The following is a 27124-nucleotide window of genomic DNA, read 5'->3' on the forward strand; positions in this document are numbered from 1 at the left end:
GGTGGTCGATGGAGTCGCTGACGGGATGATGGGTGTTGTCGTTGTGGACAAAAAGGACTTGGACTGACCATGAGCCGTCGACAGGGATGCCGTAGATGGAGGAACTGTAGTCATGGACGAGCGTTGCTTCTCCAAAGAATGCTTAGATGACGAAGCTGCAGACAAAGGCGTTCTCGGCACCGTAGTAGTGAGTAAGGTGACCTTCGGCATGGATGAAGACATCAACGTCATCGTCAACGACGGAGCAGCCTGAGCGTACGATCCATGTCCATGTTTCGCCCTCTTCCCATCGGAAGATTCTTCGTGAGACCTTGACCTTTTTGATTAGGGAGTGCATTCTAGGAATTTGTTGTGCCTGGCAGGGGCATAATTACAGACAAAGGTCGAGTCAGAGGCCCCAGCACCTTCAGCTAACCAGGCCACTAACCTCTCGTGGCAGTCCTTACGGGATTTGGATGAAAAAGACTGGCAGATGGCAAGTCGTGGTCCAGGTACAGACAAAAGAAACATTATTAATGAAGATCCTCGATGTACACATTCATAAGGTGACAAGTCAAGCAGACATTAAACAGGCTTTTCTTCCTTGTATCTTTCATGATATCCTCAGACTCCTGAAGGCTTCAAAACAGGACAGAGAAATACAGCAACCGCAGAAACGATGGAATCGCCAGACTTTCACACCAGCCGGCAGGAAGCAACACAGCACCCCATCACTCTTAACGCCAGTCCTCGTTGAGAGGGATCTTGTCCGCAAAACTCCCAGACACTTGTATTCAATGTGCATCCAAGAATTCCTGTAGGGGTCGCATCTGCAACCTGCAGATACGGATGAGGTAGATGCAGGACTACATGTCCAGCAATGACTTGATGGCCGGCACCGTGGCTATCTTTGCCGATGACAGTCGCTGCACCTTCCCTTGAATGGCTGCTAGTCTCTCCTCTGAGGGTGACTCCAGGCAAGCCACTGTGTTGAGTCTGGCGCTGAGGAACAGTGTGTTCTGCAATGGCGTTAGGCATTACTTCAGTGCTGGTCGGCCAGTTCCTGAGAGCAGGCGCGTATCATCCAATCATCCAGGTACGGGCATACGTGTATGCCCTGCAGACGCAGATGGGCCGCTACTGGGTCCATGCATTTATTAAACACTCTTGGGTCCGATTTCAAGCTGAATGGTAGGGCCTTAAATTGGTAGTGGTGGCCTTGCACCACGAACTGTAGGAACTTTCGATGATTCCTGTGGATGGGGACATAGAAGTACATGTCCTCCAAGTCCAACAACATCAAGAAATGCCCTTTCTCCAGCTGGCCGAACACATGCTGCAACGTGACCACCCTGAATTTTTGGTACTTGTTCAGAATGCGCAGGTTCAGGTTGGGTCTCCAAACCCCTGCGTTCTTTCTTACCAGAAAGTATCTGGAATAGACTCCAGAGCCCCAGAGCCGTTGGGGAACGAGCTATATCGCCCCTTTCCGTAACATGGGTCACACTTCTTCAACGAGGAACCAGTGTAATAAGTGGGTACCTGCGTTGGACCTCCAATGTGTGTCACTGGGCCGTGATCTTCTTCCATTCGCTGATGCACCTAGTCAGCCGGCCTCCCACGCTGACCTCTATTACCGTAGGCCTGGGAGCGACCCATGTAGGCTTCCTGCGTGAAGTATCAGGGAAGGTTGCCTGTATGATGTGGAGAATCCCTTGGATGATCTGCTCGATTTTCACCTGGAGTAGCGAAAAAAAGACTAGCGATGCTGCTGAAGAGTGCCAAGGGAACGTGCCATCTCTGTATCTGTTATGGCTTGAAGGAATCCATCAACCGCCTTCCTGAGCAGATTTTCACTGTCAAAGGGCATGTCCAACACCTTCACATGAATGTCCTGATGAAAGTTTGTGGCCTTCAACAATCCCTGCTGACGAAGGAAGACTATTACTCATCTGCTGTAAACCTGTGTCGGCGATGTCCACTGTCACCGTAATGACATGGTCCGACACCACCTTCCTTTCCTGAAAGATGTCGAGAGCATCAATTTTCTTGTTGTCCGGGAGGAATGCCAGGATCAGGACCAGCTTGTTCCAAAGCTCCCAGTCGCATCTGGCCAAGATAGTCAGTGCATTTGCAGCCTTGATCGTGGATTCCGCCATAAATGACACTCTTCCCCATGGCATCCATCTTCTTCCCCTCGTTGTCCAGGGGAACTGATGATGATGAAGCTGGGTTAGCCGAACGTTTCCTTGCAACAGCCGACACAATCAAGTCCGGCGACAGTTGTGACCTCAAGCACAGAGTCCGGCACCCTATATTTCTTCACCAACCTGTCGCAGTTGGTTGGAGCCGTGCATGGGTTCTTCAGGAGGGCTAGGCCTTCCTCCCAAATGTCATCCAGAAAGGGTACCACCATGATCGTCTTCCTCTTGGACTCTCGTTGCTGACACAAGAAGCCCTCTTTCTTGGTTTCCTTGTGTACCAGCTGCAACAGCTCGGAGGCCCTGGAGATCGAGTGGAATGATCCCTCCTCGTCTGGTTGAGAGACTCTATGAAGGGCGTCCGGGTGCAGTTATTCATTGTCTGCCGGGCCGGAATCCTCATCTTCATTGGTTTCCATGGCTATCTCTGTACCAATGTCCGTATCCAGTCCCACTGGTGGAGCTGGGGCCCAACGTAATGGAGGAGGCGGATGTGGAGGCGTTGGATGATACTTTCTCTTCTTACATGGAGGCTGATCAAGGGCCTGCGGATGTCCATGGTTATGTCCCTCAGCTGCAGAGGGAACGATGGAGCACTAGGCCCTGCGCCGCCATCGTCGTCCTCGTGGACCATATGAATGGACTCTTGGTTGTCGTAGTCAATCGGTTGAACGCAAACCTTCGAGGGATGTTTTGGTTCTCCTCACTCCCCCACCCCCCTTTTCCTCCCTGAGGGTTTTGAACCGGGTTCTGGACCGGTGTCTTCCACCCAGAGGTGAATGCAGCCTTTGCTGCTGCCTCTGCAGCCATGTTGTACCTTGGCGCCAGGGATACCCTTTGCGCCATAGGAGCCACCCGACGAAGTGATCGACGAGGACTTTGGCTGCGCCAGATGAGCCTGCTTGAGTTGCGCTTCTTCACTTCCTTCGGCCTAGACGTTTCTGATTTCGAGCGCAACTTGGCTGGGGTGGATGACTTCCTCTTTGAGGAGGAGCTCGATGGTAGGCTGACTATGGAGGCAGACAGCAATGGTGATAGCAGCCTATCCAACCTGGGACACGCATCAGCAGTGAACCCGGTGGAATTGGACTTGCGGTTCTTGGACTTATGTAGGACTCCCACGGATGGGGCGACCTCAAAGGACTTTCATCTCTTCCCAGTTGGAGACCGCTCTTCGGACAGGCCGGTCCTGGGCGAGGCATGACACTTCTTGGACCACGGGGCAGAGGCCTTGCTCGAATTGAGACATGCCGCCAGCCTGCTATGCCTGTCTTTCTTTGTCTTCTTCAATAAGCCCAGGAATATCTTGCACCCATCCTCATTGTGGACCAGGTGCAGGCAGTAAAGACATTGCAGATGTTTGTCCTCCACAAAGACGTTCCGTAGCCCGCATTTGGTGCAGAGCCTTAAGAGGGTCCTTTCCTCCTTTTTATCCTCCATCATGGTTGGAGGGCACGAAGTAGGCCTCAGATGGCTTTCCAGAAACTTTGACGAATCTTCGCCCTTGAGGGGTGCAAACTTCACCGACAATGGGTCCCTACTGCGGGCCGATAAGGAAAGAGCACACATGCTCTGCAGGGTCGCAGTGGGACAAGAAATAGGCCCAGTCACCCCAAAAAAAGTGGCCGACCCCTCGCCTCAAAAAAGTGGCCCACCCATCGCCTCACGACCCTTGACCTCTGAGGACATCACCAGAATTGATATCATTTGATCCCACCCCAAAGTGACATCCCAGGAAGCGATGAAACACGACCTTTCACCCCTCGACAAAACAGTAAGTGCCATCAAATAGCATTGTTCCTAAGTACACTAAATTACTTTGAATCCAAACAGACGTCCAAGGCCAAATGATAAATTGTTACGCTTAAGCTCTTTTTTATAGAGAAAATATGCATACAATATCACCCAATCTGTGTTGATACTCATTTATCGACCTAAGAAAGATTAAAGGTTTTTAGAATAGGCATCAAATACAGTGATCATAGGCGTCAGTCACCAATATAACATGGCATGCACCAGTTGAATGACTTTAAGCCAGATGGCATTTGGACATTGTAGGAGATGCTTTGTTTGGAAGAAGTGGTTTTGTTAGTAAAGATTTGTAAAACTGTTTAAAACTAGTATGTTAAGAGCCCAGATGCCTGTAGCATGAACAAAAGTAGTGACTGAGTGCTGCTTGAGTACATCGGAAGCCCTCTTGCATCACCTCTTGCAATGACTCTCGCGCCAAGTCAACAATGTCTCAAAGTCCTGCCACTACCACCTCAAAAACCTCAGGCGCGTCTTTCCATATCTATCATTTCCTAACAGAGTCTCTGCGGTACAATCAATCGTCATCTCACGGCTGGACTACGGCAACCCCCTATACCTCGGAATCCATGCCTACCAAATGAACAAACTTCAAAGAGCACAAAACGCAGCCGCCAAAGTGTTACTTGCGCTTGGTCCAAGAGACCACGTATCCCCAGCCCTCAAGACACTGCACTGGCTCCCAGTAGCCCTTAGGGTAGCTTTCAAAACCTTATGCCTCACCCATCGAGCAGTACATAAAACTGGACCGCAATATCTTCAAGAAAAACTAATAGCTTATCACCCCACTCGCACCCTCAGATCAAGCACAGCCGGCCTCCTAGTAATTCCTAAGACTAACTCAGTCAGGTTAAGCGGAGCATCATTCTCAGCCCTAGCCCCAACCCTGTGGAACTCTCTCCCACCCCACATCAGGCTAACCGAGGAGCTAACAGCTTTCCGCAAACTACTGAAAACCTGGCTCTTTCCGTAAACCAACCGGTTCCGTGCTAGCATCATCAAAATAACACCGACCCAGCGAAGCACCTAAAGCGATACCAAAAGCAAAAAAAAAAAAAAAAACGGATTGTATCAAATGTTCACAAAAGAAATTAAAACGAGTAATGTAGATCTAAACAGTGAAGTCAATAACACGAATTGATCACTGGACAAAAGAAAAATAGAGTGTGGACGAGCTTGGAAAGCCGATGAGTGGGGTGAACGGATAAGTGAGAAGGGCGAATGAATAAAGATGATTCTAGACAAGTATAAATGAATGTGGAGGATGAAAGCGGTTGACAAGTGCGTCTGGAAGACGGTTGGGTCTGGAGACCTGATGAATAATACGAGCTAAATCAATGGGGGTGACGGATGAGTGTGTAAACCAATTGACTGTAGAAAGCTGTCCGAGTATGGAGAGCGGCTATGTGTAGAAAGTGACTGTGGAGGGCGGATTACTGTGGAGGACGAATGACTGTAGAGAGCGGATGGCTGTGGAGAGCGGATGACTGGGCAGGGCGGATGACTGGACAGGGCGGTTGACTGTAGAGGGCGTATGCCTGTGGAGGGTGTATGCCTGTGGAACATGACTGTGGACCGCGGATGACTGTGGAGGGCGGACGACTGAGCAGGGCGGATGAATGTGGAAGATGGATGCCTGTGGTAGATGACTGTGGAGAGCGGATGTCTGTGGAGGGCGGATGTCTGTGGAGGGCGGATGTCTGTGGAGGGCGGATGTCTGTGGAGGGCGGATGTCTGTGGAGGGCGGATGTCTGTGGAGGGCGGCGGAGGGCGGATGTCTATGAAGGGCGGATGACGGCGGAGAGCGGATGACTGCGGAGGGCGGATGACGGCGGAGGGCGGATGACGGCTAGATGGAGGAGTACGCTATACGGAAGAATTTGCCGACCCGATGAATAGTGCATAAGAGCAGATGAGAAACAAAACACATCGCACGGACCGGACCGGTCTGCGTAATGTGCAGACTTTGATGTGGAACGCAAGGAACCGTTGTAAGAGCATACTTCATTTCACACCCCACGCTTACTCTCTCCTTACACCACCACTCAAGTAGAACACAGAGATACTATGACACCATTCGGTATATCTGTTCTCATATCAACATCTGCCGCTCACTCCCCATCAAGTAAACACTGCTGGTTTCTCACCCCCAGCTAAGCGTTCTCGTCAGGCCTAACGCTGCCTCACTCGGACTGGATAATCCTGCCAGACCGAACACATACTCCTGATTCCTCAACCACCACACCTATCGCTAGGAAGCAGCTACCACAGAAATTCCGCACCAGCTGCACACATACCTGGTGCGCACACGCACCCTTGACCCTCTCTAATCTTTCCACTGACCCGAACCTCGGTTCCCAAGGGCGTTCAACCTACCAGCGCCTTCAGACCATACCAATGGTATATAACGCGCTATATAAATGCAAAATAACAATAACAATAACTAGCACAAATATAAGGAATCTGTATTAAGCAGCTGGTGATAGTTCAAGAAAATGAAAGTTACTCACCGTAGTAACTAGAGTTTTCATAGTCTTTAGGACTTGGGGTTGTTCCCCAACATGGGGACGGTACAGGAACCTTTGGAAGCAAAAAATATGAGCTACCCCTTTAAATTTAGTATAGCGCGCGGCCCCGGTATTAGGAATGCCCGACGCCCCGCCCTGTGGCACCTCACCTCAATCCCCTTTGACAAATCAAGACTGAGTACTCTAGTCACTACATTGAGTAACTTTAATTACTCATATATGCCCCGCCTCCATACTTGTGGATGATTCCACCGAAACAAGAACACTGGCTTGAGCTGAAACACATGTTTCAAACTTAGGTAGAAGCGAACAGGTACCTCAAAACTGCCTTACCAAACTGCATCCCGCCTGGATCTAGTATCCAGAGAAGAACAAGTTACTTCTTACCTTGTAACGTTCTTTCGACGGGATGTTCCTCCGACGTATTCCTCATCTTAGATATATCCTTCCAGCTCTGCTGGCCTCGGAAAATTTTTTCTCTCCAGAGGGCGCTGCGCGTCGACGTCCCTCGAGTCGATGTCCTTCGACAGCCGCCGTATCGACGCTCGACGTCATCCTGCCTATAAAGGCCGCGCGCAGCGTCCGTTGCTCAGTTCCGTTTTGTAGCCCACAGTATTACTGTCTGGACTAGACTAATCACCCTGAAGGAGCGTAAGCTGCAACAACAAGGGAAGTAGAACTGCGGGGATGGATGGGAGGGTCGATGAGGAATACGTCGGAGGAACATCCCGTCGAAAGAACGTTACAAGGTAAGAAGTAACTTGTTCTTCGAAGGGATTGTGTCCTCCGACGTATTCCTCATCTTAGATAGGCTCCCATAGCAGTATTCTATATTCGGAGGAGGGCGCTGTCTTCTATTGATGAATAGAATGCAGTACAGCCCTTCCAAACCTAGTCTCTTGACTAGAGGAGGAATCCAGATTGTAAAAACGTGTAAAGGTATGGACAGACGACCATGTAGCGGCCGCACATATATCTTTAATCGGCACGCCTCTTTTGAGGGCCGATGAAGCTGCAATACCTCTGGTCGAATGAGCCCTAAGGTTTTGAGGGGGCTCTTTCCCTGCCAGTTTATAACATTCCAGAATGGCTAGAATGATCCATCTGGAAATGGTCTGCTTAGTTATTGGTAACCCCAGCTTGTGACCTGCGTAACCTACAAACAGCTGGTCTGCCTGTCTTATCCTGGCTAGTCTACTAATGTAAAAACTTAAAACCCTCCTAGGGTCTAGTCTGTGTAACCTCTCTTCCTCTTTCCCCGGGTGAGGAGGAGGATAGAAAGATGGTAGGGTAATCTTCTGAGAGATATGGAATTCAGAAACTACCTTTGGGAGGAAATTAGGCTTCACTTGCAGGACAACTTTGTCTTAGTGAAAGATAGTATGAGGGGGTTTACAAGAAAGAGCTTGTAATTCGCTCACCCTTCTAGCAGATGTAAGTGCTATTAATAAAACAGTCTTAAGGGTAAGGAATCTTAACGAACAAGAATGGAGAGGTTCGAAAGGTGTACCCATCAGGAAAGTTAGTACTAAGTTTAAATCCCATAGGGGAATTCGGAATGGTCTTGGGGGATAAACATTGGTTAACCCCTTTAGAAACTGTATTACCAAGGGTAATTTGAAATAGGATGGTTCCTCCGCAGTACGCTTAAAGATAGATAGCGCTGCGAGATAGCCCTTAATGGTGCCAACTTGAAGGCCTGAATTTGCCAAATATAGTAGGAAGGACAAAACCATTGGTGTACCACATGAAAATGGGTCGATATTCTGTTCTCTACACCAGCTGCAAAATCTGTTCCAACGGCAGCGGTATAAAGACTTTGTTGCTGGCCTCCTTGCCGAAAGCAACACCTCCATAACATCATCAGGGAGGTCCCAATCCTTGTACCTCAGCCGTTCAGAAGCCAAGCGTGAAGGTTGAGGGTTTTGATGTCTGGATGGAGAACCTGACCTCCCTTCTGTGAGAGTAGGTTCTCTCTGAGCGGAAGTCGAATTGGAGGGCAGATGGACAAGTCTAGAAGGTCCGGGTACCACGTTCTCCTGGCCCAATCCGGGGCAATTAGGATCATGGTTCGCCGGAATCTTCTCAACCTCCTGATCATTTGAGGAATGACAGGGACCGGTGGGAACGCGTACAGAAGCGGAAACTCCCAGTCCACTATGAACGCGTCTCCCAGAGCTCCTCTTGGAGGAAATTCCCTTGAGCAGAACAGGTCGCATTTCCTGTTTAGGCTGGTGGCGAACAGATCTACCTGAGGGGTTCACCAAAGGGCGAAGATCTCTTGAAGGACTTCCTGAGCTAGCTCCCACTCGTGGGAGACTGTGTTCTGCCTGCTCAGAGCGTCCGCAGGTGAACTGCCGATAGAGAGATTCCTTCTTGGATTGCCCAAAACCAGAGCTGCATCGCCTCTCTGCACAGGGGTAGTGATCCTACGCCTCCTCTTTTGTTGAGGTAGTGCATGGCCACCGTGTTGTCCGTCATTATCAGGACGTTCTTCCCTTGTACAGCTGGCAGGAAAGCCTTCAACGCAAGTCTGATGGCTCTCAGCTCTAACAGGTTGATGTGTAGTCTGGACTCCGATGGAGACCAACGACCGCTGATGGTCAAGTCGTTGGCGTGGGCTCCCCACCCCGTGAGTGAGGCATCCGTGACTACTGTTATCTCCGGCCAGGGTTGCCAAAACTGTTCTCCTTTCAGAATGTTCTCCTGACAGGCCCATCACTGAAGGTCTCGAGCCACCCTGCCGGGAACCTGAAGAAGATCTGTCATTCTCCCTGAGAATTGTGACCACTGAGTCCTCAGTGCCCACTGGAGGGATCTCATTCTCAGGCGAGCCTCTGGCACAAGGAAAATGCAGGATGCCATGAGGCCTAGCAACCTCAAAAAGTCGAAGGCTGGGAGACGTTGGGCATGTTGGAACTTGGTAACCATCTGTAGAATATCTTGAGCCCTCACCTCTGGTGGCGAGGCTTTTCCCAGGGAAGTATCCAGGATCGCTCCTATGAACTGGAGTCTCTGCGATGGTATCATTTGAGACTTCTTTAAATTGAGGGAGAAGCCCAGTTTGTGAAGGGAGTAGCACACGTGATTTAGCTGGATCTGAGCTTGCTCCGGAGAAACAGCCCTGATCAGCCAATCGTCCAGGTAGGGGTAGACGTGAATCCCTTCCCTCCTTAGACTTGCAGCCACTACCGACATTAACTTGGTGAAGACCCTCGGGGCGGAGGTCAGCCCAAATGGCAGTACTCGAAATTGATAGTGAGAGTTGCCAATTGCGAACCTCAGGTATTTCCTGTGTTTGAGATGGATAGGCACATGGAAATAAGCGTCCTGAAGGTCCAGAGATACCAACCAGTCCTGAAACTGAAGGGCCTGGAGGATCTGAGAAAGAGTGACCATCTTGAATTTGTCTTTCCTGAGGAATTTGTTCAATTCTCGCAAGTCCAAGATGGGTCTCAGTCCTCCGTCTTTCTTCGGAATGAGAAAGTAAGGGGAATACCAGCCCTTGTTCCTCTCCGCTACAGGTACCGGTTCTATGGCACCTTTCTCTAGCAGGTCCAAAATTTCCTGCAAGAGGAGCGGATCTGGAGCTTTCTGAGAGCTGATCCCCGGTGGATGACACTGAGGTATACTTAGGAAAGGCAGGCAGTAACCTTGGGCGACTGTTTCCAATGCCCAAGCATCTGACGTGATAGCCTGCCATACCGTCAGATGTTGAGTCAACCTGCCTCCTACAGGTGTCCTGTGAGGGGAGTCCTCAGAGTGGTTTTGGGGCGGCTGATGCAGATGCCGATGGTAAAGAGGCACCTGCTGTTGCTGCGGCTTTAGAATATCTACCCCGTCCACCTCGGGTAGTTCTTCTTTGACCCCTTTGAGCCGGTCGTCCTCTACCTCTTCCGAATGCGGAGTAGAAGCGAAAGGATTTGACCCTCGCAGAGGTTCCCGTGGGACGAAAAGGAGTCTGACGGATTGCAGCTCCTAGGGATTTTGCTGCTTTTGAAGTTTGCAGTTTCTCTAAACTGTCATCCGCCTTTTTCCCGAACAAAGAAGAGCCATCAAATGGCATGTTCAAGAGCCTGGCTTGCACATCTGGGGCAAAACCCGACTTTCTCAACCAAGCGAACCTCCTGGTTGATGTACTTGCCGCCATTGCTCTGCTGATACTGTCAGCCGAATCAATGCCCGTCTGGAGGGATTCGCGCATAGCGTCTTTACCGTCCTGTATAATATTCTGGAACTTATCCCTTTCTTCTCCCTCCGGGATGCAGTCAGCCGCTGTAGAAGCACACTCCCAAAGTGTATGGCTGAACCTAGCAAGGGTGCAAGTAGCATTAACAGACTTTAACGCCATGCTAGATGCTGAAAAGACTTTCTTTGCCATAGCATCATATTTTTTATCGTCCCTGTGCTGTGGGACTGTAGGATAAGCCGTCTTGACATCGGTAGAGGATGCTGCTTGTACCACCAGACTTTCTGGGGATGGATGTTTAGACAAGAACTCTGGGTCTGTGGAAGATACCCTGTACTTTGCAGACAGTTTTTTATTTACTGCTGGTATTACATCTGGGGTTTCCCAGTTTGTCATGATCTTTCTCTGAAGAGCTTTATGAAAGGGCACCACTGGATCCTCTTGTGGGCCTTTGTCAAGAATATCCGTGAGGTCATCTTGCTGGAAAGATTGTGAAGGTGTAGACCACCCCATGAACTCTGTAATCCTGGCCATTAAGGCTCTGTAGGGGGTTTCAGCATGCTCCCCCGGGTCTGGCTTAGCAAAATCCACCTCAGGGGAAGTGTCTAACCCACTTGCCTCATGTAAAGAATCATGAAGATCCTTTAATCTGCGCTCTTCAGAGGAAAATTCCTCTCTAACTGGGGTTACAGGTCCCTGTAACTCAAATGTGTCTTGTTCAGACAAATCACCCTCTTCTAAAATTGAGGATATAGTTCTCAATTGTTCTGAACTCATAAAGGGAGTAAATCCCATTTCCAAGGCAGAGGGTGCCGAACTTGTCATTATTGGCCTCGAGAACGTCGATGTCGTCGACGCCGACGTCGAAGGCTTCGAGCGTGGCGTCGAAAACAGAGGTGGAGGCCTCGAGGACCTCGACAGAATTGGAATTCTACTCGACAATATCGACGCCATCGACGTCGAGGGCCTGGGGATCGTCACTGGATGTGTGGTCACCGTGACTTTTCTCGGCGTCGACGCCGGTGTCGAGGCCGGCGTCGAGTCGACAGGTTCCGTCAACGGCGTCGAAGACATCGACCTCGACGTCGACGGAACCTTCGTCGACGGCGTCGACGGAACCTTCGAGGAAGGTTTGGAGGTCATAGTCCTACTCGAGGGTTCAAGACGCGCTCGAGAGGTTTCTTTCGCCGGGTACTGCGACTCGCAGCGTTTTTGACCTTCGGGTCTTTCGACCAGAGCATCGCTCTCGGCAGTCTTCGAGGGGGTCGAGGCCACTTTCTCGAAGACGCTCATCATATTTTTCCTGAATTCCTCCCATTCAGCCCGGGAACTATGTTTCGTGGGGCAAGGGATTCTTTTTGGCGAAACAGAGGAAGAGGAAGACGGAGAAGGGGATCTTCGACGTCTCCTCTTCAAATGCTTCGATCTCGAGGAGTGATGAGACCCACTCCGAGACCTGGAGCGTGAATGGTGACGAGGAGACGAATGTCTCGACTTTGTCGACGAAGAAGAAGCTTTAAAAGTCTTACCTTTCTCCAGCTTCCCCCTACGCTCCTTCAGGGCCTTAGCTGTCATGGACATACAGTCCTCGCACTCCGAACAATGGTGTTCGGCTCCCAAGCACCACAGACAATTTCTGTGAGGATCGGTCAACGACATCTTTTTCCCACAATCTCGACATTTTTTGAAGCCGGATCGACGAGTTGTCGGTTCCGACGAGGAAGCCATCGAGTACGTATCGAATAACTCGAGGTAAATAGGTATTATCTGACTAAGAACTGAGCAAGGGTATTCCGAGGCACCGAGTAGCGCGGAAAAACGGAACTGAGCAACGGACGCTTCGCGCGGCCTTTATAGGCAGGATGACGTCGAGCGTCGATACGGCGGCTGTCGAAGGACATCGGCTCGAGGGACGTCGACGCGCAGCGCCCTCTGGAGAGAAAAATTTTTCCGAGGCCAGCAGAGCTGGAAGGATATATCTAAGATGAGGAATACGTCGGAGGACACAATCCCTTCGAATAATGCTTACAGAAAGCGGACGGAGTGGCCCACGTAACCACCTCACTAATGACTTCCCAAGAAGCGTGCTTCTGAAAGGCAACATCAGTAGCCTTGGCCGAACTGCATGAGCATGGATCCCGTGGGCACTGTCTTACCTATAGCCACATAAGATTCTGAAATGGCCTGCACCATTCAATGGGTCATGGAGGCCTGGGAGCCGTGCCCCCCAAAGTGATGAACAGTGCCTCTGAATTCCAGAAGGTTCTCATCCAGGAGAGATAGAACCTGAGCACTTTCCTCAGATCCAGAGAGTGCAGGGCCCACCCCGACTCTGACTGATGCCTTTTAAAAAAAACATTTTGTATGTATTTTATTTGTTTCTGATCCCTTGTTCCCTCCCTGTTGCCCTGTTGGCCCTTTGAAACAGTATTTACTTCCTGTATAAGCCCTAACAAGCGAACAGTAAACAAACTGTGGATTCAGGAAGTTCCGATGAGTGCGCAAGATGACGTTGCTGCTGTGGAAAGTGGTAAAGAGTTCACACGACGACAGCGCCTGTTGCTCGCTCGCTCTATGCAGAGGTTGAGGGCCACTAGCAGAACTGCCTCGAGTGGAACCCACCTAATGTCGACCAACGCTATAGGTTCAAAGGGTTTGAGGCGGCAAGAACCACCTTCAGGTCCAGATGGGATGTGGCCTATGCACCAGAGGAAGCAGTCTGGACAAGCCCTTCAGGTGGCCTTCACCACCGGGATGGCCGCTGAGAAAGTCTGATCCGAGTGAGTTTTTGTATATCCTGATGCCCGCCAAGTAGGTGCGGCAAGTATCCACCTGGACCCCCGACTGAGCCAGGTGTGCAGAAAAAGACAACACATCCTTCAAAGAGCAAGAGGGTGGGGGTGTCAATACATGCCCAGTGGCAAAACCTGGTCTACTTACTCTTGAATTGTGAGTGAGAGTGGACAACCTCCCGGTTCCTGTATGATCTCCCAATTACTTTCAGAGAACAGTGAAGGACGAAGTTTCAGCTGATCAGGAGCCAGGCCGAGAGAGCCAGTTTGGCCCGGGCCTTCGTGTTCCACCGCCTTGTGCTGTGGCGATGCTAATAAGTCCCGATCCGGAAACCCCCACATATGGAAAAACGCTAACAAGGCGTTGGTGTAATTCCCATTTGTAAGCGCTGAACCCCAAGCGGCTGACCTTGTCCGCCTCCACATTTCTGTCCCTCAGGAGTCGGCCAGATAAGGGTATAGGTCGTGGCACTCCAAGCGAAGCAGGCCTGCCACTGCTGTCATAAGCTTTGTGAACACACGAGGGGCCGAATTGAGGCCAAATGGCAGCACTCTGTACTGGATGTGGTGTGACATAATCAGGAACCAGAGGAATTTCCAGTGCAGTTGGAAGATGGAGACGTATAGGTATGCATTTTTGAGGTCTAAGGAATACACCTAGTCCCCTGTGCACAGCGACTGCACTATGTGAACAGGATTGAACATTTTGAAGCGTTTGAGTGGTAAAGACAAGTTGAGGAACAAAAGGTCCAAGACAACCCTCAGGCACGCCTGGTTGTTCTTGGGCACTGCATAAATCTGAAATAATACCCAGAGACCCTGTCTGGAGGGGGCAGCAGTTACACTGACTGCATGTCCAATAAGACCAGGATCTCCTGAATAAGCACAGGCAACCTTATCTGGAATAGCAAAGGAGACGATAAAGGGGGACGGGGGAGGAAGACTGAACCCGTGGAGACTACATACAGAATCCATGGATCCGTGAAATGACGCTTCCAGTTGCTCACAAAGAAAGCAGGCTGGCCCTCCACAGAAGAACTGTGGTCCCTGACCAAAACATCATTGCTTTTAGCCAGGAGGGGCAGACATGGAGGAGGGGGAGCGGAAAAAGCCCTGCAAGGTCCTCCGCTGCTTCCTCCTATGCTAGCTAGGTGATCTGTCTGGTTGGCAGGTTCTATGGTTGCGAAATCCCTTGAAGACGCGGAAGGAATGCGGCTTGAAGTTCGACCTGCCCTGGCTCCGTTGGCAGGATTTAGGTCACAGCTTGATTAAGATCGCCAATCAGTTTGTCGTCTGTTGTCGAGTGGAACAGATCCGACCCCTTGAATGCGAGGTCAAGGATCCTATGCTGCACGTCCGAGGAACATTTTGTTGCATGCATCCACGCCATCCGCCACATCTCCACAACAAACAGAGGCCCCTGCTGGCTGTATCGATACGGGAGACCGTGGACTCGATAAGATCCCGCGCAACTGCACACTGGACCCGCTAGACCAACCTTGAAGGAGGCCTGGCTCTCCACAGGCAAGCATGAGATAAATTCCTGAATCTCGCACCACAATTTCTGGTTCTCCGTCACCAGGATGGTATTGGCCTTGGCCTGAAGCAGATTAAGACCGGCATTGAGGAAGCATTTCTTGCCAGAAGGCTCAAGCGCCTTGTCCTCTTTGGACAAACAGTTGGAGGTGGCGCCAGCCACAGAACACGAGGAAGACTGTATATAAAGACACATCCACAACAATTGAAGTATGTGGCTGAGGGTGTGATGCTAGGGGGGACTGACCGACGTGGAGGGATCCACCTCCTGCTCCTCGTCATTGTCCCCCGCCACACTCTTTTTTTCAAGCAGAGGGGTGTCACAGGTTCTGATGAGGCGGAGTTGGAGGAGTCCCCCTTACCCTTAGAGCGGCTAGAGTCTGCGGCAAGTATTTGGAGGAGAAGGGGGGGATTTGGACCAGAGCAACCCCACGCTGTAGTACCAGGGTCCCTGGTAGGACCGGTGGAGGGCACAGAGGAGGGGGCCTAGGACGCAGGCACCATCTGGGGGACCACATATTTAATGAGATCCTTGAGGAATCCTGCAATCTGCGGAGAGTGCATAAGCAATAGAAAGCACTTGAAAAACCGGTCCTTAAAGGCTGCCAGGTCAGGAAGGGGCCACGGCCCTCCGAGGCACTGGCCTTTCTGTCCTGCGCAAAGCACGGAGGCAGCTGGGAAGCGTATCCATAAGGCTGGGTAGCATAAATATAGCCCCCATGCCACTGCCTGAAGAAGAAGAGCTGGACTGCCCCTCAGTGGCTTGCCCAGAAGAGCCCATAGGCTATGGAGCCGGTAGCCTTGCCGGCCGATGGCCTACCACTGGTTTTAAGAGTCCAAGGGACCCTCCAGGTTGGAGGCCTCGGGAAGGCGTCGCCAGGCTGGGGTGCTTTAGAGAATAGATGGCCTAGCTTCTCTTGGCGAACCTTCTTGGCCACAAAGTCCTTCAGATGACTGGGCGTTGAGGAGTGGAAGATCTCCCTCCAGCAGGAAAGTCGATTCTTCTACGAATGATGACCAAGCGAGCTGCAAGCTGTGCGAGCATCCGAGTGGTGGTCGGGCCCCAAGCACTCCAGGCTGAGCGCATGGGGGTCTGAGGCCGGGAAGGATCAATTGCAGAATGCGCATCTCGTGAAGCTTCCTGCTGCCGACATGCACGGGGAGGCAATGCACCAAAGGGAGGTGAAGAAATTAGAAAAGAAAAGAATGGGGAGCACGTAGAATATTCAAAATCATTTCTGTGCCATTTTGCCAGCTCTGACACCGTCTGTGCGGAAAAAGGGTTGGTGGTGAGGGCGGGGCCTCAACAGCATTCCACCATCTGGGCCGCGCCCCCACACGCTATACTAAATTTAAAGGGGTAGCTCACATTTTTCGCTGTCAAAGATTCCAGTAACGCACCCATGTTGGGGGACACCCACAACGATGGAGGAAAGGGGATGGGACATATGAGTATTATGAAAATGCTAATTGAAGCAGTCAATGAGTAGCTAGCTAAATTAGTTTAATCCAAGGGTACCCTATACAAAAGTTGCAAAATAAGGGCCAATATTTTTGGGATTTCAAATTTAGGCACAAATTTAATGTTCTGTATTACAGACAAGAACGAATCTGAAGCGTTCACAAAGCTTCAAAGACAGTGGCTTCACATCCCAGTTACTGTGAATGACCAAGGGCATTGCCATGTACTTCCTAGATATCCTCTGTTATAGCACCAAATTAGAGTAGTATGCAAGCAGTGAAATGCTTTGTATTTTATTAAGACAGACACAAAATACATGATCAGGCTGCCATATTCTTTATTACTATGTGGAAGGTGTAAAAATCTACATGCTCAAGATAAGACGGGAAATAAATCAAAGACCGTGAAGAATTTAAGAGTCTAAATTTTAAAAAAGCAGTGTAAAGATTAGGGACTTCTGAAGTTGCACATATAAAGATCTATTTACAACATCCAGTAACATATACATTGAGGAACACATGATAACCTGACACTTGCAGAACTGAAAAGGTTGAGCAAGTTTGCAGATTTGTGAGGATCACTCAATCATTACAAAAGATATCAGTATTTCAAGTGCAATCAAAGTAGAGAATTGGCCAAAAACTTGCTTTCACCTTGTCTGACTTGAAACACCAGATCGGGGTAATGAACATTATATAAGATGAAACAAACATATATTGGAAACATTAACTAACAAGGAATAGATGTTCTGTTCTCATAGGAACATTCAAAGGCTTACCTTGTTGTCCAAATGAAGTAAAGTGCAGTTGTCTTGCTTATTAAAATGAATTTTCTTATACATTTCACAGTTTTCCACTTGAATAAGCAACATATTGCTATCTTTTTCAGGCCAAAAAGGAATGCACTAAAACACAAATGTATTTTCTTTGTTTTAAATATACATAATTCAACAAGTGAGCTGTTTACTTCATTTTGCTCTTTTCTGTGAAACTTTAAAGATCAAATAATGCACAGGATGAGTTCAAACATGTTTAGGAAATATTTCACATGCAAGTAAGTATAGTTTAACTGAAGGTCAAAAGAAGGCAAGCAAAATTCACAAAAGAAAACAAACTACAATAAAGTATTGCTTTACACTTAAATCGTGGGCAAACATCAACCCATGTTCATTTATTTGAGTTTTTGTTCATGGGGACGGATGTACAGTGTAAGACTATAAATGCAGATTTCTGAGTTGTATCTCTTGTAGTTCTCCAGGCTAGGTGGTATGTTCTCTCTGTAGGTCAAATTGTTTGAGAGCATTACAGAGGTGGCCCCAGGTGCTAGTGCTTGGAATTCACAACAATACGTTGTCCTATGATCATGCTTAGATGTCTGCGACAAAGTCCCATACTTGCCTCTAGGTGTGTTGGATGGAAAGGTCACAGGAACCAGGAGTCACCACCCACAGCACAATGCTGGACCCGGTGGCAGTATATGGGGGCTCTCCTGCACCACCACACATCAAAACCCAGCTCTGTGGAAGAGGGTTGTCACTGGAAGCATGCCTATGCTATTCCTATTCCTTTAAGAGATGCCCCTGTGGAAATTCAAATCACTGCTCTGATGTCGATTGTGCTAACACTTAATCCTTTTATCACTCTAGTAGGCAGAGGAGTATCTTAAGACTCACTTTAGCTGACAAAATCACCGTCTGGCTTGGCAGCATACAGCACAGTATGGCCAAAACATTGGGGTTGGCGTTGAACGCTGAGTGAGAGCTGTCTGCCAGAAGCATATAAACTATGATTGGCTAATCCAAGCTGCTGTACAAGCATTGGGAGAGCTTGGTCTGTATCACCATCACCCTAGAGGTCTGCATTGCCGCTAGGTAAGGCTTAGTAAACAAATCCCAACTCTTAATCAATTATTACCTACAGTTGAACCCACTCCCAAAAAATATGTCCCAGAGGGAGGGATTAATGCTCCAAAAAAGCCACGAACATCTTAGATTAAGTGCGGGTGTTAAGTGTTGGCGAGAGGGGTTCAGCGTATGTGAGAGAGGGGGTTGAGGCAGAGAGGAAAAAGGTAGGACTGAGGTGAAAATAAGAGGAAAAGAGCAAAGAAGAGAGTATTGGGAGGAAGGTTGGAATGAAAATTACAGAGGAGGTGAGAAGACCATCAGGAGGTTGGCAGGAGATCTGAGGGGGGGGGGCAGGTGGAGGGAATACCACGTAAGAGGTTGGAAAGAGTTTCAGGGGGAGATGGGAAAGAGTACAAAAAAGGAGATTGGGGACCTCAAAAGGAACAAAATAGTATATTAAGGAGGAGGATGGGAGGATTGTAGAACAAGGGTCAGAAGGTACAGAAGTAGTGTCAGGAGAGTGAAGAGTAGGAGAAAGCGATGTCCCCCTATGAACGAGACTTTAATAAATCTTTAGGAGGAAGATTAGGTTGGGGTTTTGTGGGTATAGAGCAAGGATCCTGGGACAGGGAGGTGGAAGTAGACGAGGGACGATTATGAATTCCCTTGTAATGCTTTGGGGCTGTGCCAGGGCTTAAATATCACCAGCCTCAGCTCCTTGAAAGGTTTAGTGTGCAGGCAACCTTGGGCCTGGTGATCCATTGGAGGGACCCATGCAGTCAGAACCAGCAGAAAAGAAATAAGTGGCAGGGACACTTAAAAACCCCAGAATTGTGAGTGACTATGTACTGACTACCCTCTCCAGGAATGGAGCTCAGAGTGGAATTTGCAAAACCGAGAACTGCTTAACCCAAGGAGAAGTCATTCTGTTGATGTTGAACAGTGGTTTAAAGGTGCCTTTCATGACCTAATTGGTCCAATCTTGCAAATATGCTTAATTGAAACCCAACTGTATCCAAACCTCTCCAAGTCCATCTAATCAGTTTACTCACAGATGGTGTCAAAAGTGGGGGCTGATGTGGATGTCCACACAGAACACACCGCTGAAGGTCGTCAAGACTTCTTGGAGGGTCAAGTTCCTTAAAAGGAAGCCTCAGGATCAGCAGGGTTGGGCCAGTTAAGCATAGCTAGTGTTGACATACCGGCAGCGGGTGTTAGGGAGAATTCTCTATAAAGGCTAATTTCCCAAACATAGTGAGTCCCCCAGCAGCTTTGCTGGATTTTTGGGGTTTATTTTTTTCTCCTGCTAAGAGCGAGACTCTCTTCTCCCAATCTTAGGCATGATTTAAGAATGTCCTTTGACTTTGTAATGTGTTTTATGGGCTATGGCGTCTTTTACTCCATAGGGCTTCATGTGTTTTTGGTATGTGTGTTACACAGCACCCTCAGTGCAGTAACACAGGGGTGGCATAGTGACCCCCAAACATAGACTCCATACCCTGGGACTGACTACTGTCTCCCAGGGCATGTAAAGTCACCATTGACTTTACTAGTCTTAAATTGTGAACAGAACCAGTACAAACCATCATATTGTGGAAGTACTGGTAGGGGTACTTCGATTGACCCTGGGTCTGTTTTTCAAGGGGGCACTGTCCAGTCCCCCCTTGTCGAGTTTCTGGCTGGTGGCAGTGGTTACCATGCGAAATATTCCACCAGAATATTTCCTATGGGATTTTCCCATTCATTTTAAATGCACCACTTTTTTGGTGCAATGTTAAAGATACCACCGGGTTATTTATTTAATATTTATTCCCTGGTTGGGTCTTTTTGCCAGGACTCGGTTTTAAAATGGCGTTTGTGTTCGCCTCTGTAACTCCAACCCAAGTCGAGCCCTTTGTTCCACTTTGGCGGGCTTCTGCACAGAAGCCTCCAAAAGTGGTTCCACTCTGTCTGGGTCCACGGGATGTGTGGGAGGGGGGGGGGGAATAGGCACCCCGGACTGAGTTGCCTTGTGTGATTGGCCCAGTGGTGAGCCGGGCGGGTTTGAGTGACAGCTAGGACTGGTGAATGGGGGTTTTCTGCATAAAAGCAGGGCTTTGGGGACTGGAACTTCAGAAGTCGCCACAGGACCTAAAGAATCCGAAGAGGGAGAAGCTGAGCCGACCTGCAACGACGACACCACCGGTGGAGCCCTGCTGAACCGACTCACCACTTCCCAACGACAGAGAAGATCTTCTTCCAGGAGAGTCTTCTTCCTTTGAGCTGGTGGGGTTAACCAGTTCGCCCTCTTTTCACCTTCCTGGATCGTCTTGTGGTCGAATCGCCCGTGCCAAGCACCCCGGCGGCCGGATAGCCACGCTTCACCACTACCGCGAATAAAAGGTTAGTACCTTTTAACCCAGAAACTCCGCGGCTGGTTTCTTCCCTGGCAGTGCAACGACCTCCAGCTTTCCTCCACGTGGAGATCTTCTCTTCCCCTGGACGAAGCACCGACTTGCACCCGCTGCCAGGAACAACTGCCCCCGCTGGAGCTTTCTTACCATTTCAGGTACTGTGTCCCGCCTGGTCTCCCTTGCAACAGACTGTTCAAGGTGTCCCGTAAATCCTTGACTCTCTATCCTGGGGTGACCTGCGACCTGTTAACTAACTTTTTTGAACTGATCTAACTCCTTTTTGAACTATCTGCAAAGACTTTTAAAGTGTACTTCAACTGTGTGATCTTGGGCACATTCCGCCTTGCTCTCTCCAAGAGTAGGCCTGGCCTATGAACTTTTTGCTCTACAGTAGACCCTGCCTTTCTTGACTTGCTGTGGTTCTGTTAAAAGTGTTGGTATTGTGTGCTTTACTATTTCTGCCTTTTCTCTCCCTTTTTAAATAATTATTGGAGTGGCATCTTGGTTAAGCGCTCACCTCTGCGTTGATAATAAGTGGTTTCTTTTCCGAAGACTTGTCGGATAATTAATCAAGGAGGTGTATACATTTCTAGTGACTGTTTGAACTTGCTTGACATATTAGTGCCAGTGTATTTTTACAAGTGTGTTTTTAAATAATTATATACTTTTATACCAAAGCTCTGGTCAGTGTTTGCTTGTGCAACTGTATTTTTGTACCTAATGTGTATACTATATATACTGCCTAACTCTTCTTGAGAGAAGTCTGACTGCTCAGCCACAGCTATCAGGTAAATCTGGGTGGTACAGACTGCTACCAATTGGGTTTACTGCCAACACCTGTAGTGTTAAGCCTTTTGCAGTGGTCCCTAAGGGAACTGCACAGGTTTCTGCCGCCTAACAGCGGGCCAGACATTGGTTTCCAAAGTCAAACTCCAGCTCCCCAATGGGACATAGGGCAGATGGCAGCTAATTCAGAGTTGGCAGTGAAGCATGGAACAGCTGTTGGGATTGCAGTAGTGGATGTAATGTATGTAATGTATGTAATGTATTACAATTTATTGAGCGCAAACCAAGGACAAAGGGAATCCGGCGCTAGCCATCAGGTAGGAGAACAGGCAAAGAGATTGTTGGAAAGATTTCATAATTGTATGTAATTTTACCTCCATGTGTACATTCCCAAACTTTTTGCTGCTGTTTAGACACCATAGACTGACTTTTCCAGAGAAGCACAGTCTTCAGCTGCACTCTCTGGGCTTTCGCTCACTTTTATGGGGAAAATGACATGCCCTTAAAACAGTCAGTACTGGGAGGCTTTGTTTCCGTTAGTCTTTTTCCCATGTTGCAACTTTTCTGCAACATGTAACAAGTACACAAGTACCTTCCAGTACAGTGTACTTGAGTCTGTAGTCATATTCCAAAGGCCCTAGATACTCCTGATGGACTTTTTGTGAGATGTGCAGATGTGTCATGGACAGCACTGGCAGCTATCTTTTCGCATTATTTTTAACCCTTTCCTGCCATGTTAACCATGTTTGGCACAAATAGGTGGCCTGGCTCCAAAATGGCCATGCCACAAGGTTCTTTGTCCTGTCCTTTGGCCATCTTGCACCTTCACCTTCCCCAGGTCGAGTCGACCTGGGGCAGTCCTTATTTAGACATGCAGTTTCCCGCAAAACGCCAAGCTTTCGCGGGCTCCTGCATGTCTTGTGTGTGTGCCTCCAGGATGCGGGCTGGGGTGTCTGCCTCCCATACACATCCTGGGTGCCAGAGAGTCTGGAGTGCTGTGAATGACTGGGACCACTGTGGTCTATGAATGGCCCACGTATGGAGTGTGTGTTTGTGAGCAGATCTCCCATTGGGTCCTCTCTGTTTTGGCACAAAGGGAACTTTGGATAAGAGGAGGCTGAAAACACCCATACCATGTTGATCTCTGGAGTTCTCACTGAACGAAGGATAGGATCCAAGTATCCTGAAACTACGAAGCTGAGTTGAGGAACCGCTGGTGACCGGCTGGAAGGTTTGGCACTCTGAGTCCGCTGTCGTCCCGTGAGACACCTCTGCATCTGGTAATCCTAGAAGGGCTGCAAAGTTGCTTCGACCCACTGGAATAGTGGGACCAACTATTCTCGGCACCTTCATCAAAACCTGCAAGTAAGCTTTCTCGGAAGTGTCCCTGGGCCAACCAGTGGAATGACCAGCTTCCCCAGTTGCTTTGCTCCGTCACCACCGCCATTTCGCGGAGGCCCTCCAAACTTGGTATACTGCCGGTAAAAACTGGCTTCCGCACACCCATAAGGGGAAGCATGCATCTCCAGTCATGGACAGGGTTAAACTATTACCATAGCAAATAAGTCCCATTGGACCAGTCTAGTTGATAATTTCACTTGCACAACACAGGTTGTACACTGTGCGGAAGCCAGTTTTTGCAATTGAGTATGGACGATGTAAGCCAAAGATGTATTGTCTTATTATGCTTATGGAGAAGGTGTGGAAATGCTTGCAGTTTCAAATAGATTACTACTGTTAATTACATGGCTTAGTATGCCAACTGTGTGACTGATTTCTGTTTAACATATCTTTCTGATACTCTATTGTTATACAATTAGAGCCTCTGTAGATCGCTTTAGTGTCAACACTATTTTTAATAAATGTTTGTGGTCTGCCCCCCCAGCCCCCTGTGTTTTGTTAGTGATTATCTATAATTAATTTGAATTCAGGGTCCTTATTCAAACTTGGTTACTATTTCGCGCAATGTATGCTACAGATTTCAAGCTTCATTACAATTTCCTTATACACCCAACATGGTTGCCTGCTACAGCCACACGCCATGTAGAGATGCACGAGCTAGTTTTGCTGACTTGTTAAAACAGCATCCATTCCTTGCCGCGCTCGGCTCCATTCACAGCATTCATGCGGCAACGCTGGTAAGTGAGGTCTTTCGCGCATGTCCCTGGCCCAAGCTAAAAAGGGCTGCCAATGCGCACATGACCTCAAGATAAACTAATGAGATTAATTTAGCGTACTTTCTCCCCTTGTCCTTTCTGCCGCACCTACATGATTTTCACTGCCCAACGGAAGATTTACCTTTATTCCCAATTATGGATTCTACCTCGCAACAGCGCCTAATATAAGTATGTGCAATTATTCAATCTGATACTAATTGGCAAACTCTTAATTAATACAACGAGTTGATAACAATTCAATTGTTTTACAGTCTAAGTGACAGCGTTATTTTCTGCTTTCAGTGGAGTTCATTGACATGATTAATAAGAACAGCATACCTTACATTAATTAATTGGTAAGTGGCAACAGCTCCCTTGAGCCACCAGTATTTGGATCTCGGTCATTTCGTTCACATGTCTGTCACTGACAACTATACTCCCCTTTCGTCTCTCTAGTTTCCCGCACGATCTTCAAAGAATTCAAAGGTACAATATTAACTTTGTACTATACAATAGTAAAGTGGCTTCCGTGCATCTAGTGTAAGTGCACATGTTGAACCAGCATGGACTCTAAGCTAATATGGAATTGTTTTGTGTTTTTGCTTTCCTCTATTTTGTTATCTTTGCTGGCATATTGCACCCACTCCAAACTGAAAATCCTGCGATGTCCAATTAATGACTAATATCCTTTTTTATATGGGATTTGTTGCAATGGCCGTACAATTACTTCTGTATACATTTCTGATATGTGTTGCAATGTGGGTAATTATATTACACTTTGATTTGACTACTGTCCAATGTTTAATCTATTTGCCCAACTAATTAATTGATCAATTCACCGACTGTGCCTCCCTTGTGTGTTGTATAACATTGCATTAATTGTGATTCATGGTACAATTGTGCACTATTGTTGTATATGTTGTCTGCAGCCTTAGAGGAAGGGCCTTACAGCTCGAAACATGTGTCAGGCTGCCTTGTATTCAATTAAACTGTGCAAACCTTAGAGTGATTTTGCTGATTAAGTGCGCAGTGTGAAAGCAAAAAATCCTTTTTGTACATAGTACTTTTGACTGTGGGGAACTTGGAAGGCAACCCACAACTTGCTTTTACCTGCAGCCCATCAACAACTAATTGTTCTTGGATCTAGAGCCGGCTCTCAACAAGTCTCTAGGAATCCTCACTGTATCTCAGGAACTGAAAGCCGCAGAGACGTCCTTTTTGTCTTGTTCGAACCTGCAAGCGAAGTGGACTGAATTGGCGAAGTTTGGGTCGAAGAGCACCTGGGACAGGTGAGTACTTCCAACACTAACCAGTGACCCCTAGCACCTGGGCCCCTTTTTACGCACAAGTGGCTCCTGAGGGTCCCTCTCCTTTCCACTGCTAGTGCGAACTAGCTACTCCATCCCGCACTCTGGAACTGCCTCTGCCTTCAAGGCGATGTCCTACCTGAATAGTGGGAACTTATTCTTCATCGCCTCATCCACCTTCCTGAGCTGCTAGAGAACCCTGAAGAGACCCCATTTTGCCCATTGGAAAAACCGCATGCGCTTGCATTGCATGTACTATTGAGCACAAGGCTCCTCTCTTCTTAGGGCTTGGACTGCCTCTTAGTTAGGTGTGTTGCTGATTCGAAGGGGCCTAAAGACTATCTGCACTGCCTGTTTCCTTCCTATCTAGGTTGTCGACATATTTTGTGCATTTAACCCTTTAGACCCCAATGGTCTTGTATATACATTGTATCGATAGTGTTGTGTTGATTTACTTAGTAATGCTGTGATTCTTTTGCTATGGTCTGAGTTACAAAGGCCTTGTAATAAACTCAGATGTGTCTATATTTTTGATATAACACCTGGCTGGGAGTAATTTGCAAGTGTCCTTGCTTTGTGTGCTCATTGAGGTCTTTCAGTCACCCTCACCTCTCCTGAGACGTAGTCTTGACCGCCTGCCATAGCTTTCTTGATTGGTCTGGCTTGTTCAGAGGTTACCCTGTTCCAAGAAACTAGGTTGGCCTCCTTAACCTCTGCCCACCAGGTCAGAGTTCAGAAATCCATCTTAACAGAGATTATTGGGGAATTGCAGGAGTCCTATTTTAAAAACACAGATGCGACAAATTCTTGGTACAGGAAGGGGATCAGGTAGCCCAACAAGTTTGTACGATTTGTTTAAACTAAAGCTGGCAGCTAGCATAGGGGAGTCGAGGTATTGGTTAACCCCAAAGGTCAAACCGACACACCCTCTTACCCCTCAATCTCGAGTTTGCCATAGACCAAAGGAATGACCACTACTTTATTTCCACTTTCAACCAGACCATATCCGTTGAAGAGAACAGGAGTAAAAAGAGACCATATTTTGTGGACAAAAGGTGCTTCCACTATTGCGTGGATAACAAAGTTAAGGAGTAAAGGAAAAGCTGATACCAGTGCTTACTACCACCCACCCTTAGAAGAACAATATTGGGGTGAGCACACTCACAACTAACTACAGGGTACCAGGACTTTATTGTGAACCAGGGCCACATTCTCAGAAGGTTTTGTAAAAACATTTTTACCAGGATATAACACCTTGTAAAAGGTTGGTCTGAGTGTGTTATCTATCCGAGTACTTCTCAGGTAGACAAAGGACAAGGAACAAGTTACTTACCTGTAACTGTTGTTCTCCAGCATGGGTCTGGCATGGATTCACATGCTCATGAATATTCCCCGTCGTCAGGCTGGGAATCCTCGGTAAAGAAAAAACCAGTATCAGTTTCGTTTCTGATCTGTCTTTCGTAGTAATAACCAATCACTGGTCTCTGCGTCATACTGACCACAGCCAATGACTGCCCTCTACCTAAGCACCGCCTCTGGCAGCCATCTTCAGATTTGGAAGCACGTGAAGTGGCAGTATGACCAAGTGAAGAGCCGCAGAGGGGTAGGCGGGAGGGTTCGCATGTGAATCCATGCCAGAGCCATGCTGGAGAACAACAGTTACAGGTAAGTAACTTGTTCCTTCTCCAGCATGGGGTCTGGCATGGATTCACATGCTCATGAATAAAGAATACATAGCAGTACACACATGCACAACCACGGGAGGTGGCAAAGGCTCAACATTAAGCATCACATAAACTCAACATTAAGCATCTTACCTCCTCACCAGGCTCACCTCAGGCGAACAGGTTGCGCAGCACTGCTTGGCCGACCCTGGACTCCTCCCTGGAATCCCGGTCGACGCAGTAGAATTTCGTGAAGGTGTGCGTCGACCTCCACGTAGCAGCCCTGCATATGTCCAGCAGGGGCACACCAGATAGGAACGCCGTGGTAGCTGCGATCGCTCTGGTGGAATGGGCTCTCGGACGGCCAGGCAGCGGTCGGTTTGCCAACCGGTGACAGCACATGATACAGCCGGAGAGCCATCTGGAGATGGAAGCCTTCGAGAGAGCCTTCCCCTGATTGACAGGTCCAAAGTTCACAA

General features: G+C 48.5%; 1 protein-coding gene across 5 annotated transcripts in view; it reads right to left on the minus strand.

Moving 5' to 3' along the window:
• VPS13A (vacuolar protein sorting 13 homolog A) overlaps positions 1–27124 on the minus strand; it is a 2994934-nt gene that overhangs the window by 968997 nt on the left and 1998813 nt on the right. For all 5 annotated transcript variants that reach the window (XR_011280366.1, XR_011280367.1, XM_069625905.1 and 2 more), the window contains one exon: positions 17275–17400. Coding sequence is in view for 3 of the 5 variants with exons in the window: in XM_069625905.1 (XP_069482006.1) it covers positions 17275–17400 (126 nt within the window). In the remaining 2 variants the exon portion in view is untranslated. The remainder of the gene's footprint in view (positions 1–17274; positions 17401–27124) is intronic.

The sequence above is a fragment of the Ambystoma mexicanum genome, chromosome 6p, assembly GCF_040938575.1.
Source record: "Ambystoma mexicanum isolate Mex_15411 chromosome 6p, UKY_AmexF1_1, whole genome shotgun sequence".
Taxonomy (NCBI): Eukaryota; Metazoa; Chordata; class Amphibia; order Caudata; family Ambystomatidae; genus Ambystoma; species Ambystoma mexicanum.